Source organism: Gopherus flavomarginatus, chromosome 4 (genome assembly GCF_025201925.1).
Source record: "Gopherus flavomarginatus isolate rGopFla2 chromosome 4, rGopFla2.mat.asm, whole genome shotgun sequence".
Classification (NCBI taxonomy): Eukaryota; Metazoa; Chordata; order Testudines; family Testudinidae; genus Gopherus; species Gopherus flavomarginatus.
This window is the reverse complement of record NC_066620.1, coordinates 21,475,549-21,496,293: the sequence shown is the minus strand read 5'-3', so window position 1 is coordinate 21,496,293 and position 20,745 is coordinate 21,475,549. Positions and strand designations below refer to the sequence as shown.

The 20,745-nt window shown below is 45.4% G+C and overlaps 1 protein-coding gene and 1 long non-coding RNA gene across 3 annotated transcripts in view; one reads left to right on the top strand and one right to left on the bottom strand.

The window, feature by feature from the left end:
- Nucleotides 1–15,719, bottom strand: part of LOC127050381 (uncharacterized) — a 45,112-nt gene extending 29,393 nt beyond the window's left edge. For both annotated transcript variants that reach the window (XR_007774201.1, XR_007774202.1), the window contains exons 1-2: nt 15,509–15,719; nt 13,399–14,068 (exon numbers count right to left, since the gene is read on the bottom strand). This is a non-coding gene — a long non-coding RNA (uncharacterized LOC127050381). The remainder of the gene's footprint in view (nt 1–13,398; nt 14,069–15,508) is intronic.
- Nucleotides 15,720–18,256: 2,537 nt separating this feature from the next.
- On the top strand, nt 18,257–20,379 carry LOC127050353 (uncharacterized). Its single transcript, XM_050952232.1, has 2 exons — nt 18,257–18,574; nt 19,240–20,379. Exons 1-2 carry the CDS (start codon nt 18,382–18,384, stop codon nt 19,767–19,769), a joined length of 723 nt encoding a protein of 240 aa, XP_050808189.1. The 5' UTR covers nt 18,257–18,381; the 3' UTR covers nt 19,770–20,379.
- The last annotated feature ends 366 nt before the right edge of the window (nt 20,380–20,745 follow it).

Genomic DNA, 20,745 nt, shown 5'->3' with positions numbered 1-20,745 from the left:
AAAGTGATAGAAATAAAAAGAGAGAGTCACACATTGCATGCTAGGGCACATCCAATTCAAGCAGTGAGTTGGAATTCTCTCTATGGCATACACTGTGCATTCATGTAGCCTGCAAACCCACAGCAATTCAAAGTAATATTTTGGTCAGTCAGTGCAGACCCCAAATGTACCACAGTTTAAGACCAGGATTGCGAGAGGCAGACATCTGCAGAAATTAGAAAGGCATTCTAGGGCTATTATTTAACATTCTACATATGTGAGATACTGAATGAAAGAATAAGAATTATCTTGAAATCCCTGCTAAATCATGCCCTGCTTTCTCAAGGCAATCTCAAGCTTTAGTAGTTCAGACAGATTCTCTAGCTGACAATTAATATTAATGGGTAGATTTCACAATGTGGCATTATCACACTGTGAGATGGGTGGGCATACCATCTGGGTTTTGGCAGGTATTAGATGTAATCAAAGGGATTACTTGGCTCAGGGAGAAATAGAAAACCTTGGGTTTGTTTAGTCTCTTTCTTCTTTTGTCTGGATGCAGCTCTAGGTGTGCTTAACTATTTTCCCCTTGTCTTTTGTTTGTTGTGATGAGCATTTCTGAGTTTACACTGGAAATGAAAGGCATATATACCAACCCAATTGCATTAGTTTGATTCTGGAACAATTTGTCTGTTGTCCTCTCCCCTTCTTTCTCTGTCCATTTTGTTTCAGAATTGATGTTCAGTGTGTTCAGGGTCCCATTTTTAAATGCTTTATAAGGTTAAACAGCATATTTAAACTCCCAAAGCACTAAATGAGGAAGAAGGGGGGAAGCTTCCAAGTCTAACTGAATTGAGATTATGGAGAGAATGGGTTGCACATACACATACAAGCAGATTTAGGTAAACCAGAGTCATCACTTTTAGTCTTGTTCTTTTTGCAAGACAAGGTGTGTCTCAACAAAACTTTCTAGGTGAGGGGAACCACACACACAAACACACACACACACGGCAACAAAACACACCGGTGAGGATTAGCAGTGCAATTAGGGGGAGGTAAAGCCTTAAACTTTGCAAGAACTCCATCGATTTGGCAAACTCTTCCCTATTTCTCCAGTCAGCACGGCGGCTGATTGTAACTAAGTAATCCTCATCAATCTGCGGTAATGCAGGGCCATGTTTATTGCTGCAGTAGTTAAGTTGTTGTTAATTTTACACTAAATGGTTGTTATGATGATGAATGAGAAGCTGGGGCTGCCACCCAGGGGACTTCAGCCCATAAAGGGAGGTGAGGAGGGTGGAAACCAAGGAGGCGGCTCTGCAACTTTTTTGTAGGGTCTAAAATAAATAGAAAATAATTGAGATGATCCTATGGTTTGTATTTGGGATGAGGTGCTATGTAAATGTGGTTGTTATATGTAAATATGGTTGGGACTGGGTGATAGTGAGGAGATGAAGACAGAGTATTTCCACCCCCATTCCAAGTCCAAACTGACCCAGCAGATCATGGGCTCTGGGCACAAATGGGTTAACATACTTTCTGCTTAAGAGACCCTGTGCTCTCCATTCCTTGGGACAGAACTGAAGGTTAGACACTGTTGTATGCTGCTACCGGTAGGTAACAAATCCTAACAACTAATTCCCAGTGCCCAGTCAATGCTGTCCAACCCCAGGCACACTTCTCCTTCCTCCTGTCCTCCCCGATTTCTCCCCCCCTCTTCCTTTCTCCCCACAGTTCTCCTGCCCTTCACCCCTTTTCTCCATCCCCCACTAGCTCCCCACTTCTCCCCCTGTAGCTGTCCCAGCCTAGGGAGGTGGCTGAGCTGATCTGCGTTCTGAGCCCCCCTCTGGCCTCCTCAGCCTCAGCTCGGCTGAGCGCATGGAGCGAGGCGCGTGACAATGGCTAATGCCTTCCCCGGGGGAGGCTTGACCGCCTCACCAGGAGAGGGAGGAGGGCAGCAGCCGCTTTTTCAGCGCGCTGGCTTGGCGTCTGCAGGCAGTTGGCGCCACCGTGAGGACAAATCCCAGTACGGCAGGAGCCGAACCTGTTGACCTCAAAACTCGGCTACTTTAAGAAAGAAGCTGGTCCCGCATCCTCCGAGGCTGGTTCAGAAAATCAGCGAGTGGGAGGGGGAAGGAACTGGGGTAAATCCTTCAAGCGAAACAGACGAGAAACACTTACAAAGAAGCAGACACATTAAGAGACAGGTTTCCAAAACAGCTGTGCTCCCACTGAGGCACCAACTTTTAGTTAGGTGGCAAAATCAAAGCTCTGATCTTTTGAAGATCTAGCCCCAAAACAGCTCTGTCAGTGCGGGGTTGGGTTATTTGGTGTGCAGCTGACATTTAAATACTACTCTGACCTTTGGGGAGTGTTCTACTAACAACAAGGACAGCATCAGGATGGGGGAGGGGGAATAAATACTCTCAGGAGCAGAGCCAGCCTTCGGGGTTATCTACTGGGGAAAGTATTTCCAATATACGTTTTTCTGCTGGAATTATACTGGTGTAACCCTACTGCAACTGTGCAGCCACATCACTTTGTGTATGCTGACAATCTATTTCCCTGGGGTGAGTCACATCTCTATGCTTTTTCTGGGCTGATATCCCATGGTGTAATATTGCTGTGGCTAGACTCAGTGTATTCTGGGGGGTTTTCTTGCAGCCTCCTGTGGGATACCTACTGGAATCTATTGGATTTCTGGGATGGGAGTCAAACTCACAAACTCCCATGATTCCTTTCTCAATGTAGACAAGCCATTAGTAAGGCAAGCAGAGTTGGTTAGGGCCCAACAGTAGCTATAGCAAATTGAAGCCCAGTTCCATAGGGAGAAAGCAAACAAAGCCCAAATTTCCGTCACCACCATAGCAGAGTCCTTCTCCTTTGGAAACCTCACAGGAGCTTAATTGCTTGGGGTTCTGTATATGGTGGGGGCTTTCACTGGGAACATTTGTATAGGATTCCTGCATGAAGTCCATTATCCATCTGGATTTGTCTTAACAGATTACTTGGGGCACAGAAGGCTTTATGTGTTATACGCAAGAATATTAAAGCTATAAGTACAGTCTCCCATGCCAGGTTACAAGATTGCAGGTTAAGTTGCATTTCCTTGCATCTTGTATGGTTACGGGCATGAATGTACAATTTTCCCAGCCATTATCAGTTGTCTGAGTTAGGTGGCATTGCATTTCCATTTTGTGTCAGTCTCAAATTGATCAAGAAGAACAAAATGTGGCAATTTGAGCTGAGAGGCCCTAGGGGGCGGAGATAATGACAGAGTCAAGGATCTGCAGAGGTCCCCAACAGGTGTTCAAGGATCAGCTCCTAACTGGTGAAATTAGAGGCCAAAGTCAGAATTTGAGCTTTCTTAGTTTACTATATATATTTTCCCCCCTCCTTCCTCTGTGGGTTTTTTTTTAATGGGTTCACTAAAGGTTTGGAAAAAGAAATCCTGTTTATCCATGGTATAGGTACAAAAGAGACATAAGCAGTACAAGCTTCCCCCATGCTATCCAACCAATACAGTTCAATGCTGACTCAGAGAGATCTCATTTAAGAGTGAAGTAATAGCTTTTCCCTGTTAAAGCTGCATCCTCTGCTTAAACGACCAACAAGAGCTAAGTGTGGGGTTGGTTTTGTGGCTTCGACACTGCACAGTGTCAGAGGTAACAAATGTCAGTTCTTAGCACCTTGTTCAAACCACCCTTTGAGCCTCGTGAAACCCATAATTTCTGGTGCCCCTTAATTCAGGAGGAGCCTGGGAGTGTAAAACTTTAATTCTAAAAAGGTCCTCACAAAGCCAGCCTTGAAAACATACACTGGCATCACAAGGGTTGAAAATCTGATCCTGGTTTGCCTAAAGACTACAACTGATTCCTAACAGATGTCCAAGCCCAAGCCTGGCTTTTGGAGTCTATGAAAATGTCCCTCATTTCTGAGGAGGATCCAAGAACCAGATCAGTTCACAGCCATTAAGACTACTGCTGACAGCACTATGGCCAAGTAAACTCCCTCCCAGTCAGTTGGCTAGGTTCCAATGCCCAGCAGTCAATGTGAGCTCAGTCACTAGGAAGCACAGCTCACTATCATTAGAGTCAGTATAGTCTAGTGGATATGATCCAGAACAAGGGACTCCTAATCCTGGTTCTAACACCAGCTCCCTCAGTGACCTTCGTCAAGACAGTAAGATTTTTGCCTTAGCTTCCCTGTTGCTGCAGCAAGACTATGGAAATTACTAGCAAATGGAACAAAAATGACCCTTAATCTCCCCACTTTCCAAGCTAAATGCAAGACTCACTTGTTAGCCCAAGAATTGCACCCTCCTTGACACCAACACTTTTACATTCCATTATCATTAAGAATAATACCTAGCTCCTGTATATCACTTTTCATCAATGTGCTTTAGAAAGGAGATCAGTATCCTTCTCCCTGTTTTACAGATGGGGGAACTGAGTCACAGAGAAGGGAAGTAACTTGCCCAAGGTCACCCAGCATGCCAGTGACAGAGCGGGGAAGAGAACTCAGGTCTCTCAAATCCCATTAAACAAATCTTAACAACCTGATGTTGCCAGCAAGGACATAAAAGAGAGAAAAAAGACTCTTGTTCTTGCTCTTGCGAGGCACTCCACTACTACAGTGATGGGTGCCACTGTAAGAACCCAGAGATATAGCTAGTTCTGTTCTTGCCTCTGCCACTGATTTCCTGTGTGACTTCAGGCAAGTCACTAGGGGCTTGAGTCTGTTTTTTAGATGCCAATGGGAATTTTGACACTGATTTCACAAGAGCAGGAACAGGCTCTTAATTGTTCTCTCTGTCTCAGATTCCCATCTACACAATGGGTATTATAATACTTCCTCATCTCACATGGGTGTTGATGAGCTAAATCCATCAGTGTTTGTTACATGCTCAGATACTATGGGGAAGAATGTCACAGAAACCCTATGAATGAAAAAATAAAGAGGGGTAGAAATCATCAGAATGCACATAATAGGTCACCAGTTAGGGACCTAGTGTCCCCCAACCCAGGGGCAGCTCCTGGCACCAGCACAGCAAGCGTGTGCTTGGGGCAGCAAGCCGCAAAAGGGCAGCCCGGTGGTCGCCGTGAGGGTGGCAGTCAGGCTGCCTTCAGTAGCATGCCTGCAGGAGGTCCGCTGGTCCCACGGCTTTGGCAGCAATTCGGCAGCAGGTACACTGAAGGCGCGGGACCGGTGGGCCTCCCGCAGGCATGCCACTGAATTCGTGTTACTGGCGGACCTTCCTCAGGCACGGTGCCAAAAGCCGCCCGACTGCAGTGCTTGGGGCGGCAAAATACATAGAGCCACTCCTGCCCCAACCATCAATTTATCAGACAACTGTCCCTTTCAAATGTTTTGAAAAAACATTTGCAACTGTGTGGGACTCCAACACAGGCAGCGGGGCTCCAGTTCCACAGCAGGAGGCTGTGGTAGGGTTGCCAGGTGTCCAGTTTTCGACCGAAACACCCGGTTGAAAAGAGATCCTGGTGGCACCAGTCAGCACTGCTGACCAAGCCATTAAAAGTTGGTGGCAGAGGGGGGCAGGCAGGCTCCCTGCCTGCTTCATGTGGCTCCCAGGAAGCAGCTGACATGTCCATCTCCTAGGTGGAAGGGAGGTTACAGGGGTTCTGTGCGCTGCCCCTGCCCCAAGTGCCAGCTCCGCAACTCCCATTGGCCAGGAACCGCAGCCAATGAGAGCTGTGGGTGTGGCCCCTTCTGTGTGGGGGAGCATGCAGAGCCTCCTGGCTGTGCCTTTGCCTAGGAAGCAGACATGCTGGCGGCTTCCTGGGAGCTGTCTGAGGTCAGCACTGCCCAGATCCCACACCCCAAGCCCTCAACCACTCCCAATCCCCTGCCCGAGTTCAGAATCCTCTCAAACCCAAACTCCTTCCCAGAGCCCACAGTCCGCCCCCGTCCCGTGGCCCAGCCCCATGCCCCTGCCTGGAGCTTCCTCCTGCACTCTGAGTCTCTCATTTCTGGCCCCACCCCAGAGCACATACCCCCAGAGCCTGTACTCCCCCTCCCACACCCTAATCTCCTGCACCAGCCTAGAGCCCCACTCCAGTCCCCCTCAGCCTCAAACTGGAGCCCCTCCTGCACCTGAAACCCCTCGTCCCCAACTCCACCCCAGAGCCCTCACCCTAAGCTGGAGCCTTCATTCCCTCCCTTATCCCAACCCCCTGCCCCAGCCCAGTGAAAATGAGCGAGTGAGCAAGGGTGGGGGACAGTGAGCAAGGGAGTGAAAATGGATGGAGTGAGTGAGGGATGGGGCCTTGGAGAAGGGGTAGAACAGGGGGTGGCGTTTTCTGCTATTAGAACGTTGGCAACTCTAGGCTGCGTGCATGCTAAGAAGTGCATTTAAAGAGATACACACAGTCATACACATTTTCATGTCTACAGTGAGTCAGTTACATTTTTTACAACCCAAAGAATCATCTCACTAACCCTCTCCAGGTTCTCCAGGCCAGCCCTGTACATAGTGATGTGATTACAGTGAGCAGGAATCTCTTATGCTGAAAAAATTATTGTGCAGGCCCACGCAAAATGCTAAGGTTGGTTCTGAAAGCTCAATAGCTCATCAGCAATCCTCTGAGCAACCAACTTCCCCTCCTATATACTCCTCAAAAGGGGAGGCTACTTTCATAGTAACAGCTAAAATCCAGTCTGGGTAGGCAAGATCCACAGGTCTGAGATTAACGGGTGATGGATGAAAAGCATCAGCACGTGTCAGATGGGTAAAGCACTCCATTAGCCACCCCCTTTTCCACCCTCGCCACCATGGCCTATGTGTTTTTAATACTCCCAGAGAAATGACAACATTTTGACTTCTGCAATTATTTTTGATAGCTACAAATTTGAAATGACCTGTTATCTCATAGACTCATAGACTCTAGGACTGGAAGGGACCTCGAGAGGTCATCGAGTCCAGTCCCCTGCCCTCATGGCAGGACCAAATACTGTCTAGACCATCCCTGATAGACATTTATCTAACCTACTCTTAAATATCTCCAGAGATGGAGATTCCACAACTTCCCTAGGCAATCTATTCCAGTGTTTAACTACCCTGACAGTTAGGAACTTTTTCCTAATGTCCAACCTAAATCTCCCTTGCTGCAGTTTAAGCCCATTGTTTCTTGTTCTATCATTGGAGGCTAAGGTGAACAAGTTTTCTCCCTCCTCCTGATGACACCCTTTTAGATACCTGACAACTGCTATCATGTCCCCTCTCAGTCTTCTCTTTTCCAAACTAAACAAACCCAATTCCTTCAGCCTTCCTTCATAGGTCATGTTCTCAAGACCTTTAATCATTCTTGTTGCTCTTCTCTGGACCCTCTCCAATTTCTCCACATCTGTCTTGAAATGCGGTGCCCAGAACTGGACACAATACTCCAGTTGAGGCCTAACCAGCACAGAGTAAAGCAGAAGAATGACTTCTCGTGTCTTGTTTACAACACACCTGTTAATGCATCCCAGAATCATGTTTGCTTTTTTTGCAACAGTATCACACTGTTGACTCATATTAAGCTTGTGGTCCACTATGACCCCTAGATCTCTTTCTGCCATACTCCTTCCTAGACAGTCTCTTCCCATTCTGTATGTGTGAAACTGATTGTTCCTTCCTAGGTGGAGCACTTTGCATTTATCTTTATTGAACTTCATCCTGTTTACCTCAGACCATTTCTCCAACTTGTCCAGGTCATTTTGAATTTTGACCCTGTCCTCCAAAGCAGTTGCAATCCCTCCCAGTTTGGTATCGTCCGCAAACTTAATAAGCGTACTTTCTATGCCAACATCTAAATCGTTGATGAAGATATTGAACAGAACCGGTCCCAAAACAGAACCCTGTGGAACCCCACTTGTTATACCTTTCCAGCAGGATTGGGATCCATTAACAACTACTCTCTGAGAACGGTTATCCAGCCAGTTATGCACCCACCTTATAGTAGCCCCATCTAAATTGTACTTTCCTAGCTTATCTATAAGAATATCATGAGAGACTGTATCAAATGCCTTACTAAAGTCTAGGTATATCACATCCACCGCTTCTCCCTTATCCACAAGGCTCGTTATCCTATCAAAGAATGCTATGAGATTAGTTTGACACGATTTGTTCTTTACAAATCCATGCTGGCTATTCCCTATCACCTTACCACCTTCCAAGTGTTTGCAGATGATTTCTTTGATTACCTGCTCCATTATCTTCCCTGGCACAGAAGTTAAACTAACTGGTCTGTAGTTTCCTGGGTTGTTTTTATTTCCCTTTTTATAGATGGGCACTATATTTGCCCCCTTCCAGTCTTCTGGAATCTCCCCCGTCTCCCATGATTTCCTGAAGATAATAGCTAGAGGCTCAGATACCTCTTCCATTAACTCCTTGAGTATTCTAGGATGCATTTCATCAGGCCCTGGTGACTTGCAGGCATCTAACTTTTCTAAGTAATTTTTTACTTGCTCTTTCCTTATTTTCTCTTCTAAACCTACCCTTTTCCCGTAAGCATTCACTATACTAGACATTCCTTTGTCTTTAAAGTAAAGATGGACTGAAATGTATTTTAAAATCCAAGATATAGGCAATTTCAGTGCATGCCCAGTGTACAAGTGTAAAGCATCCAGCACATATAAAGGTTGATAAGGTACACAAAAAATATGTAGATTAAATTGCAACTATTTGGCTACTTTGTGCTTGTATGGAGAGCCCACACTATGGCCACGTCCAGACTAAGGTATTAAAATCGATTTTAGATATGCAACTTCAGCTACGTGAATAACGTAGCTGAAGTCGAATTTCTAAAATCGAGGTACTCACCCGTCCTGACAGCGCGGCATCGATGTCCGCGGCTCTCCGTGTCGATACTGGAACTCCGTTCGGGTTGATGGAGTTCCGGAATCGATGTAAGCATGCTCGGGGATCGATACATCGCGTCCAGACTAGACGCAATATATCGATCCCCGAGCAATCGATTTTAACCCGCCAATGCCGCGGGTTAGTCTGGACATGGGCTATGAGGTGAAAGTGCACCACCTCGGGGAGAACACCGGAGGCACTGTGTCTCACAGACACACACGTCCCTATTACATCGACAGGGGATATAATAATTTGCAAGATCCCACTCTAAAGTTAAACCAGCTAACCATTTGCATGGTTCCATTTGTCGACTTTCTCTCAGGGGGAGCATCTGACATGCAGACACTGCGCTCTTCTTGAGCCCCAGAGCTGTTACTAATTATTATGAATTAGGAGCGCTAGGCATGGACCAGGTCCCTGTTGTGCTAGGTGCTCAAAACAAAGAAAGATGGTCTTTGCAAGCTGCATGGAAACTTTTTAAAGACACCATAATAAAAGCTCAACTTAAATGTATACCCCATATTAAAAAACATAGTAAGAGAACCAAAGAAGAGTCACTGTGGTTAAACAACAAAGTAAAAGAAGCAGTGAGAGGCAAAAAGGCATCCTTTAAAAAGTGGAAGATAAATCCTAATGAGGAAAATAGAAAAGAGCATAAACTCTGACAAATGAAGTGTAAAAATATAATTACAAAGACCAAAAAAGAATTTGAAGAACAGCTAGCCAAAGACTCCAAAAGTAATAGCAATTTTTTTAAAAATACATCAGAAGCAGAAAGCCTGTTAAACAAGCAGTGGGGCCCCTGGACCATCGAGATGCTAAAGAGCACTCAAAGACGATAAGGCCATTGTGGAGAAACTAAATGAATTCTTTGCATCAGTCTTCACTGTTGAGGATGTGAGGGAGATTCCCAAACCTGAGCCATTCTTTTTGGGCGACAGATCTGAGGAAATGTCCCAATGAGGTGTTATTAGAGGAGGTTTTGGAACAAATTGATAAACTAAACAGTAATAAGCCACCAGGACCTGATGGTATTCACCCAAGACTTCAGAAGGAACTCAAACGTGAAATTGCAGTACTACTAACTGTCATCTGTAACCTATCATTTAAATCAGCTTCTGTACCAAATGACTGGAGGATAGCTAATGTGACACCAAATTTTAAAAAGGGCTCCAGAGGTGATCCTGGCAACTATAGGCCAGTAAGCATCACTTCAGTACCAGGCAAACTGGGATCTGTACTGGGCCCAGTCCTATTTAACATATTCATAAATGATCTGGAAAAAGGGGTTAACAATGAGGTGGCAAAATTTGCAGATGATACAAAACTACTCAAGATAGTTAAGTCCCAGGAAGACTGTGAAGAGCTACAAAAGGATCTTACAAAACTGGGTGACTGGGCGACAAAATGGCAGATTAAATTTAATGTTGATAAATGTAAAGTAATGCACATTGGAAAGCATAATCCTAACTATACATATACAATGATGGGGTCCAATTAGCTGTTGCCACTCAAGAAAGAGATCTTGGAATCATTGTGGATAGTTCTCTGAATACATCCACTCAATGAGCAGTGGCAGTCAAAAAAGTGAACAGAATGTTGGGAATCATCAAGAAAGGGATAGATAATAAGACAGAAAATATCATGTTGCCTCTATATAAATCCCTGGTACACCCACGCCTTGAATACTGCATGCAGATATGGTTTCCCCCTCTCAAAAAAGATAGATTGGAATTGGAAAAGGTTCAGAAACAGGCAACAGAAATGATTAGGGGTATAGAACAGCTTCCGTATGAGGAGAGATGAATAAGATGGGAATTTTCAGCTTGGAAAAGAGGTGACTAAAGGGGGATATGATAGAGGTCTATAAATTCATGAGTGGTGTGGAGAAAGTAAATAAGGAAGTGTTATTTACTTCTTTTCATAACACAAGAATCAGGGGTTACCAAATGAAATTAATAGGCAGCGGGTTTAAAACAAACACAAGAAAGTATTTTTTCACACAATGCACTGTCAACCTCTGGAACTCCTTGCCAGAGGGTGTTGTGAAGCCAAATATTATAATAGTGTTCAAAAGGGAGCTAGACAGATTCATGGAAGATAGATCCATCAATGGCTATTAGCCAGGATGGGCAGAAATTGTGTCCCTAGCCTCTGTTTGCCAGAAGCTGGGATTGGGTGACAGGGCATGGATCACTTGATGATAACCTGTCTGTTCATTCCCTTTGGGGCACCTTCCATTGACCACTGTCAGAGGACAGGATACTGGGCTTGATGGACCTTTGGTCTGACCCAGTATGGCCGTTCATAAGAATATAAGAACATAAGGTCCCTGCCTCAAAGAGTTCACAATCTAAGTGATGCAGAGTCCTGTGCAAAGGGTGAGGTGAAGAATCCTTCCTTCCTTCTGCTTTAGGACTATCTGCAGTTTAACCCACTGTAAACAGATAAGCATGCAGTCAATCCTTGCATTAATAATTAGTGAATAATAAAGTAGTTGAAAACTAGTTCTTCTTCTACTGAAACTGGCAGGACCTGTGTTCAGCGTTTTTCATTTTGCCTAGTCCAGTTGCTAACCCCTAAAGCAATGCAAGGAATGCAGCTCTCTACTCTGTTTATGCACTCACCACGTCCTGAACTGCAGCAGAACAAATACAGAGCCCCTATCCTAGCTTCCACTGCATCTTTCAAATGTATTTAGCTGTATGCTATCTACATCGTTTTATTTTGTTATTAAGAAGAGAGGCAGCATGATCTAGTGATTACATTTGGTTAAGTGTTGAGTCAAGATATGGCATTGACTTGCAATATGACTTTGGGCAATTTACTCAGTCATGCACGGCCTCACTTTCCTGATAGGTAAAATAATTATTCATATTGTTGTCCATGGCAGTTTATGGACATTGCTGTGCATTGACATTTTGGTGCTGTGCAGACATGGATGAAGATAGGGTGCCCAATTCATGGCCACCCTATGATCATTTTGCACTGGCTAAGCTTCCTCTCAGAAATACTCTCAGTGCATGATGCATCTGTGCCCCAGTGCAAGAGCCTCTGGGAAAGGGGACATTCAGTATGTGCCTTGGGTGTTCCTATGCCTCAGGTATTCATTAGCTGCTGCAAGGCCCATAGAGCCCTGACAACTGGGAAACAGGTTAGGGTATCCTTCATGGCAATTCTGACCTGTGCCCGGGCCAGAGTGGCCAATGGTAGCCTCAGGATAGGGGAGCACAAGCTGCCTCCGTTGGTCTCTGCGCTGGAGCAGGGAATGAATTGGGACCAAGGTCCATGCTCAAAAAAGTCTACAGTCCAAATTAGATGGGAAGATACGTACAAAGGCAGGGGAAAGGGAAAGCACCATCAAACCAAAGTGACAAAGCAATTATGCTTGACGCACATCTTGTTACTGGGGGTAATAACTCCGTTCTACCTGACATGAGTGCTTGGAGTCTTAATTCATGGATGCTTATAAAGCACATTGACATCTGCAGATGGAAGGCCTTCCAGGCATGCACAACATCTGTATTATTAAAACATACAAAAACCAGTTAACTGATAAGTGTGTTCACAAACTAAAGGGCCCAATTCTCCACTGTCTGTGACTTTGGGTCTTTGTTTACACCTGAGCAGCTGAGAATGCCAGAGCCTTATACCCACTTTGCACTAGTATAACTAGCTAATACAGAAGGTGCAAGGCAACGGAGAATCCAGGCCAGTGTGTCTTATCCAGGCTATCTGCCAGCCATCAGTATTTCTCCCAGTGTTTTATCTTCCCTTTCAATAGCATCTAAGCCATGGAACAAGGCATAGCAATATAGCCCCATCACATACTTTCATCTATAGTATAGACACACATACAAGAAGGGAAGGATGGCTAGTAAGTGACCTCTCAGATTATTTAGAAAGGCCCCAGTGTACTTTCGTGCAATTTTCTTCTCACTTCACTGTTCCCTCTTTGTCTGAAATGGCAGGTAATGTGAGCAGGAGCGGTGTGCAAATTGATTTGGAGCCGATCGATGACTTGGTGTTCGGCTCTGGCCAGCTGCTGTGTCACTGATTGCCTCCAAATCGATTCACACACCATTCCTGCTCAGTACACCTGCCATTTCAGATGGAGAGGGAACAATGAAGTGAGAAGAAAATTATGTATTTGTTAGACACCCTTGCCCCCCTCTACCTCCACCATCAACAGAAGCAGAGGGACTTTTGGAGATCTTTTGCTGTTATTTGTAGAAAGCTCCAGGAGATAAATTAGCAGAAAAAACAGAGATCATAGACCCCTAGTCATGTGACAAGAACGGCCTACAACAGAGCTCAGGGAGCCAAAGCTGCTGCCTGCAATGGGTCTTCATAACAGAGGTGTAGTAGCAGAAATATGAAGCTGGAGCCTCAGGTGCTCCATTGCCATAAAAGGAATTAGGCTGATTTACAACAGCCAAGAATCTAGCCCATGGAGTACATAATGCTCAATTCATCACTGACTTGCATCTCACCTAATCATTTATGCCTGTGCAGAATAAGTGTACAGTCATTCCCATGTGGTAGCGTTTTACACTTACCTGTAAAAGTGATGGTGACAACACAAGATAAAAGAGACAGTGGAGTCTCAAGTCCACAGTCTGCATACATGTTGTCCAAGAGTCTATCTAATACCCTGTTCTAGCTCAGAAAGGAGTTGCAGAGGTGTGCCTCTGGGACTGCTTACACTTATCCAGATTAGGCCTCCACGTCAGGTGGATGAGTCAATGAGTCTGGTCACCTACCAGGACACTGGCCCTTCTGGAACACAGTAATTTGGCTGGTGGAGCCTTCAGGAACAGGCATGTGTTGCTGCTCTGGGCTGGAGGATGGCTGCAGCTTTTCTTCTCTGAAACTAGACAGGTGCAGATATCCTGGTCAGCTCCTCTTAGCATTAGCGATAGAAATGATGGTGAAAGGTCATCTCGCAGGTCTGCATTTGCTACCTGACACGTTCCTCTCAGGCTGGGACCAGTGTGACTGCTGCTCTCTTCCTAATAGCAGGGCTAGTTTTCCCCAGGTCAGGGGTTTGTTGCAGCCAGAGTTTGGTGTGGCTCCTATGGAACTGCTCTCTTTCATCTCAAGATGGCTCCTGCAAACTCCATCCTGAGTCCGGAGAGGTCACAGGCTATTCACCTATCTTGCTTCAATGCTCTTTTCCTACTGCTGGTGCATCCTGTGGGGTTGCAGTTAAAAGCTGCTGCTCAAGTCCTGAAATGAGGAAGATTATCTCTAAAAAAAATATCCCCTCTCATTTCCAGTGCTTGTTTTTGCAAATTCACAATAGTACATAGTCTATATTTTGCTCTGTACATTTTCAAAGTACTGAACAAACATTGGGTAAGATTTCAAAACATCTACAACACTTAAGAGCCTAATTCTCATTTTCAAAAGTAATCTGGGAATAAATTAGGAACCAAATTCCACTGACTTTCAATAAGACTTAGGTTCCTAAGTGCCTTCAGCCAAGTTTTTTAAAGGTATTTAGGCACTTAACTCCCTTCAATTCACTTTTGAAAATGGGACCTAGGAGTCTAAGTCAGCTGGGTGCTTCTGAAAATTTAACATTAATTAATTTCCACAACATCCCTGGAAAAACAGACAGACATAAAGGGCAATGTTTTCAGATACATTCACTAATTTTGTGTGTCTCAGTTTTCAGGTTTCCAACTTGAGATGCTTTGATTTTGATTTTCAGGGGTGTTCAAGATTTCTAGCAAGCTGCAGACCCCCAGCACCCATGATAATTAGGCCTAGGGAGCCATTTTTCCAAAGTACGGAGTATCCACAATTAGGAGCTGTATTTTCCAAACAGCTCAGCTCCCATCTCAGCACCTAAATGAAGTGGCCAGATTTTCAGCATTGCCAGTAACCAATAGAACCATGGAGACTGCAGAGTGCTGAATGTTTTTGCAAATCCAGACACTTATTTAGGTGTCTAAATTGGAGCTACTGGGTGCTGCTGAACTCTTTTGAAAATGTTGCTGTTAGATGGCTCAAACTGGACACCCCAAAAATGGAGGTGGCCAAACTTAGTAGATGCTTCTGAAAAACTGACTTCCTGTGACTTGCCCAAGACAATAGAGCAAGGCAGCAGTACAGCTTGAATTAGAATACCTGAATATTTGGCTTCAAGCCCTGCCTTTCAGTCCCTTGGCCCATGTAAGACAGCTGTTCTAGTGGGCTTCTACACTCCAAAAGGCATAGGAAAAGTTCACTCTGCAAACAAGCTGTTATTTATTGCTTTGGCTTTTGGTAGGTCTCCTTGCTGTTGTCATATTGGACAAGTTTCTTGTCTGCCCATGAAAGCATTAGTGTCAGAAATGCAGCCAGCAGGCAAGAGTACCAATGAAAAGAATGACTTTTGGGGAGTCACACAGGCCTCAGTTGGAATGGATGGTTTCAGATTCTTTTTAGAAGATGGTCAGTCTACACATGTGTTTGGAGGTCATTAGGGATTTCTCTCTGGCCCTGTCTTTAGTCCCTTTGCCCTGATCATTTCACCTCACTCTTTTAAATCCCCCCAGCTGCTTCCCCATTTTACCACATCAATTACAAGCTTCTTGTCCTCAGTTTCAAAGCCCATCACAACCCCGCCCCTCCCTACTTATCCACATTTGTCTCTTATCATATCACCCCAGCCTCCTTAACTCTGCCATTGGTGCCAGCCTCGTCCTCGCATTTATCAGCATCACACAAACGTCCCACGCCTTCTTCTTTTTCACTCCCCATGTACATGGAATGCCCTCCTGAAACTGATCTGTAAGGCACTATTCTATGCCTTTTCATATTCTTCCTCCAGACCCAGTTTTTCTGTGATGCCTGCTAGAAACTGGCCAATTAATAATGGAGAGAATGTTGGCATGCTGGGTTCAGCTGATATGTGTTAATTTAATTTTTAAAATTAAAGGACAAGTCTTTCAACAGTGATTAGTGAGTCAGGGCATCTCAGTTTTGGGGTGACCAGCTTAAGAAATGTGCTGAGTGCCTACCTTTTGAAAATCCAGCTACTTTAAGATATCTCTAGTTGGGCACCCCAAAACTGATGCAGCCAAAATCACTGTTGAAAAACCACAGCTATAGCAGATATTTTTAAAAGTATAAACTATATAAAAATTGTACTTATTTTGAGCGGATCCTTTTCCTCCACCCCTTGTTATGCTGCTTATGTTTTTAGGCCCCGATCTCACAAACATTTAAGCATATACTTAGCTATATGCACGAGACAAGCCCCATTAAATTCAATGTGTAAAGTTGAGCACATGCTCACGTGTCTGGAGGGTTGGAACCTTAGATACTAAGCTTTTGGGACAGAGGCTGTGTGTCTTCCTGTGTGTGTGAGCAGTGCCTAGCAAATTGTGGGTGCTACGGGAACACAATAAATAAATAAGAATTGGGTACACTATGAATGCTTAACAAACAAATAATAATAATCCCTAATGATCAAAATTATCTTTAGTGGTTCTCAAAAATGAGTTGTGGACTCATGATTTCAGCTTTCACAAAGTTCTCATGCATGTGTAAGCTTTGAAAGGGTTTACTCTTTTCTTTGAGCTTTGTGGATGGCAGCAGGGGAGGGGCCAGAAGAGACTGACACACAGCAGCCATTCTGGAAGGAGGTTGACAGACTCTGACAAAAAGATCCTGAGGGAGAGAGTCACAGTTCACCGCAAAGATCCCCATACACACTCCCTCATGCAGAATGCATGGTGCTGACGCATTCGGCTCTGTGAATACAGCCCCAGCCTAAGGAGACTGCAGTGGCACACTGGGTGTGCGGAAGCTGACCCACTCTTACCTGCTGCCATGGGTGGTGGGTGAAGTTACTGCTTGGGAAGGCTAGCTCCCCAGCCTACCGGTGGCCCCGCCCATACTCCACTCCTGCTCCGCCCCACTCTACCCAGGCTCCGCCCTCTCCCCACTGTCTCCTTCCTCTTTTCCCTTCCCCACCATGCTCACCCCTTTCTAGCCAAATCCCTGAATTCAAATGAAGCAAATGACATTTGGAAGAAAAAAAACCACTCTTCTGCAATTTATTTCTAAAGAAAATGGAACATGTTTTCCACTGCATGCCAGAAAATGAAGACTGGACATGCAGAAGGTACCTAATTAAAAGCACTAAATTTGGGAATAAAAAATGTCAGTCATGGGTTTTTTGAAGTTTGAAGTTTGTCAGAAATTTATTTGCAAAAACTTTGTAGTAAGGGCAAGTCAGCTGTCTTGCTGAATAGAACATTAAATATTATGGAATACATGATACAGCTCTTCTCTGTTTTACATTTTCTTAAACAGTATTTCTAAGCTGATTTTATATTTTAAATGTACTCTTAAGCCTTCATATATTAATCATTCCAGATTACTATATATTTAACTCACTGAAACAAAGACATTATTTTAAATTAATCAGTCACAGAGGTTTAGTGTGTTCATAACAATGTTCATTGCTTTTAGAAAAAGGGAACACTAATTTACTTTGTGTGATCTCCATAACAATAGACATGTTTATGAAATTTCACCAACTTTAAAAAATATGTTTCCAAAGATTTTAGGCATAACAAAGGATTTTATATCTTACTAAGGTACTGATTTTGCTAGAGGGTTCTCTTAAAACTAGTTCATCAAATAGTCAGAAGTAAAGAAAGGGAAACTCGGTTGCCCAGCTATCTGGCAGAAAAGGGGTGTGGTCTCTGTAAGGGCCCTCCTCAAGGATTTTTTAGAGAGGTGATTTTATCATCTTCAGCAAGACAGTAATGAAATATTTTTAAAGTAAATTTTAAACTAAGGTCCTGTAGACTAACATGTTCTGAGGGCTTGGCTACACTGGAGAGTTGCAGCGCTGGTGATGGGGTTACAGCGCTGCAACTCACTCTGTGTCCACACTTGCAAAGCACAGCCAGCGCTGCAACTCCCTGGCTGCAGCGCTGGCTGTACACCTGGTGTGCTTGGGGTGTAGCGATTCCAGCGCTGGTGATGCAGCGCTGCTCATCAAGTGTGGCCACCAAAAGCGCTATTATTGGCCTCCAGGGTATTAGGAGGTATCCCAGCATACCTTTTCAGCCACTCTGCTCATCGTTTCGCACTCCACTGCCCTGGGCTCAGGTGACCCACCCTTTAAATGCCCTGGGAATTTTAAAAATCCCCTTCCTGTTTGCTCAGCCAGGTGTGGAGTGCAATCAATCAATCAATCACTGACCATGCCTCCACGCCCCAAACGAGCCCCAGCATGGAACACTTGCGAGCTGCAGGACCTCATCAGTGTTTGGGGCGAGGAAGCTGTGCAGTCACAGCTGCGCTCCAGCCGTAGAAATTATGATACCTATGGCCAGATATCAAAGTCCATGCTGCAAGGGGGCCATGAACGGGACGCGTTGCAGTGCAGGGTTTAAGTAAAGGAGCTGCGGAGTGCCTATCGCAAAGCCCGTGAGGGAAACCACCGCTCAGGAGCTGCCCCCACGACCTGCCGTTTTTACTAGGAGCTGGATGTGATACTTGGGTGTGACCCCACTGCCAATCCAAGGACCACGATGGAGAGTTCAGAGCAGGGAGAAGAGGGGGAGGGTGTAGAGGAAACCGAGAATGAGGCTACTGGGGTGGAGGGAGACATCCTAGAGTCCCAGGAGGCATGCAGCCAGGAGCTCTTCTCAAGCCAGGAGGAAGCTAGCCAGTCGCAGCAGCTGGAACTTGTTGGTGAAGAAGAAGCAGAGGAGCGGGTTCCCGGTAAGCAGCTTTTATTTTAAGGATGGAAATGTTTTGGGAGAGGAGGGTGGGGGTTACGGCTGCCTGCATGCATGCCTAGATGTGGAATAGCCCATTGATTTGGTCTATCACGTCTCGCTAATCGGCCTCGGTAATCTCTTCAAAAGTTTCAGCCGGAGCGTGGGCAATGCGCTTGCGCAAGTTTATAGGGAGAGCCACTGTGGTCCTTGTCCCAGTCAGGCTTACGCATCCGCGCCACTGTGCTGTGAGGGGTGGGGGGACCATTGCTGCACACAGGCAAGCTGCATAGGGACCAGGGCGGAATCCACATTGCTGTAGAAGACCCTCCCGCTCTTCCCAGGTAACCCGCAGCAGCGATATATCTGGCAGTAGAAAATCCTGTGGAAAATGTAGGGATAGTGTTCAGTGCAGGTCCCCTCCAGCTGCTCTCTGCTTTCCCCAATGCACAGAAACCCCAGAGAGCCCTGACTCAAGCAGCTCCCCTTCCCAGGTGAGTCGCGGCAGAAACACTCACTCCATTACTCACCATGTCTTCACTGCTGTGGCCTCTCTGTGCTATGTTTGCTGTGTGTAAATGATGCTACAAATAGTCTACAAACTCCTTCACTGTGATTATAAACAATGCAGCCTCTGTATTAAATGTTTCTATTTCTGTTTTTTTTAAGTGTCCTTGAATCCTCCGGCCCTATCACAGCCTGCTGGAAGACTACAGAACTTGAGACGTAAACCAAGGAAAAGCAAAGAAGATTTGGTGAAAGCAGTTATGAATCAGTATGCCAGAGAGAATAAGAGGCTGCAGGACTGGAGAGAGAAAATGCATCAGTGGAGGGAAACACAAATTAGGAGAAAGGAATTGGCTACCAAGAAAAGCACAAAGCAGCTGATAAGCCTCCTGGCACGCCAAACAGACTGTATGCAGTCCCTCATAGCCATGCAGGCAGACCACTACCATGCTAACCCCCCCACCACCAAAAGCTCTCTCCCTTGTGCCCCAGTGTTTGCTCAAAACCTCCTTCTCCAGCATCCTGGTTCTTACCACCACCAGCTGCCCCCAACACCTGTACGTTCACCTACCAGCCCTGAGAACTACGACCCTTATCCTATGCACTCAACCCCCATCACCATGCAGCATATTAATCCTGAAGTGCAGCAGGCATTGCACAGAAATCCAGGCAGGACATATTCAAACCTCTGAATGTACAGTTCATCACCCTACCCCTCTGCCTTTTTATGTACTATATTTTGAATAAATGATTTCTTGGCTTTTAAAACATTTTTTATTATTGCAGAAAGTGAAACATACTGTACCCCAAGGGAAAAATAGGCACTGCAAGTCATTGTAACCACTGCACTTCACTCCCGTGCAAGGCACCAAGCATTACTGTTGGCTTTCAGCCTCAAATTGCTCCCTTAAGGCATCCCTAATCCTTGAAGCCCTGTGCTGGGCCTCTCTAGTAGCCCTGTTCTCTGGCTGTGCAAATTCAGCCTCCAGGGGTTGATCCTCGGAGGTCCATTCCTCACTGAATGTTTCACCCTTCCCTTCACAAATATTATGGAGGGTATAGCATGCGGATATAACCACAGGGATGCTGCTTTCCCCCAAGTCTAGCTTCCCATAAAGACATCTCCAGCGCCCTTTTAAACGGCCAAAAGCACACTCCACAGTCATTCTGCACCGGCTCAGCCTGTAGTTGAACCGGTCCTTGCTCTTGTCAAGCTTCCCTGTATACAGTTTCATGAGCCATGGCATTAACGGGTAAGCGGGGTCTCCAAGGATCTCAATGGGCATTTCGACGTCCCCTACTGTGGTCTTGCGGTCTGGGAAAAAAGTCCCGGGCTGCAGCTTCCTGAACAGGCCACTGTTCCAAAAGATGCGTGCATCATGCATCTTTCCAGGCCATCCTGTGTAAATGTCAATGAAACTCCCACGGTGATCCACAAGCGCCTGGAGAACCACAGAGAAATACCCCTTCCGATTAATGTACTCGGATGCCAGGTGGGGTGGTGCCAGAATAGGAATATGCATCCCATCTATCGCCCCTCCACAGTTAGGGAAACCCATTTGTGCAAAGCCATCCACAATGTCCTGCATGTTCCCCAGAGTCACGGTTCTTCTTAGCAGGATGCGATTAATGGCCTTGCAAACTTGCATCAACACTATTCCAGTGGTC

Coding starts and splice junctions, on each gene's coding strand:
- LOC127050353 (XM_050952232.1), top strand. CDS start 18,382: ATGGAGAGTTCAGAGCAGGGAGAAGAGGGGGAGGGTGTAGAGGAAACC. Junction 18,575..19,239: donor AGCAGAGGAGCGGGTTCCCG/GTAAGCAGCTTT, acceptor GTTTTTTTTAAG/TGTCCTTGAATCCTCCGGCC.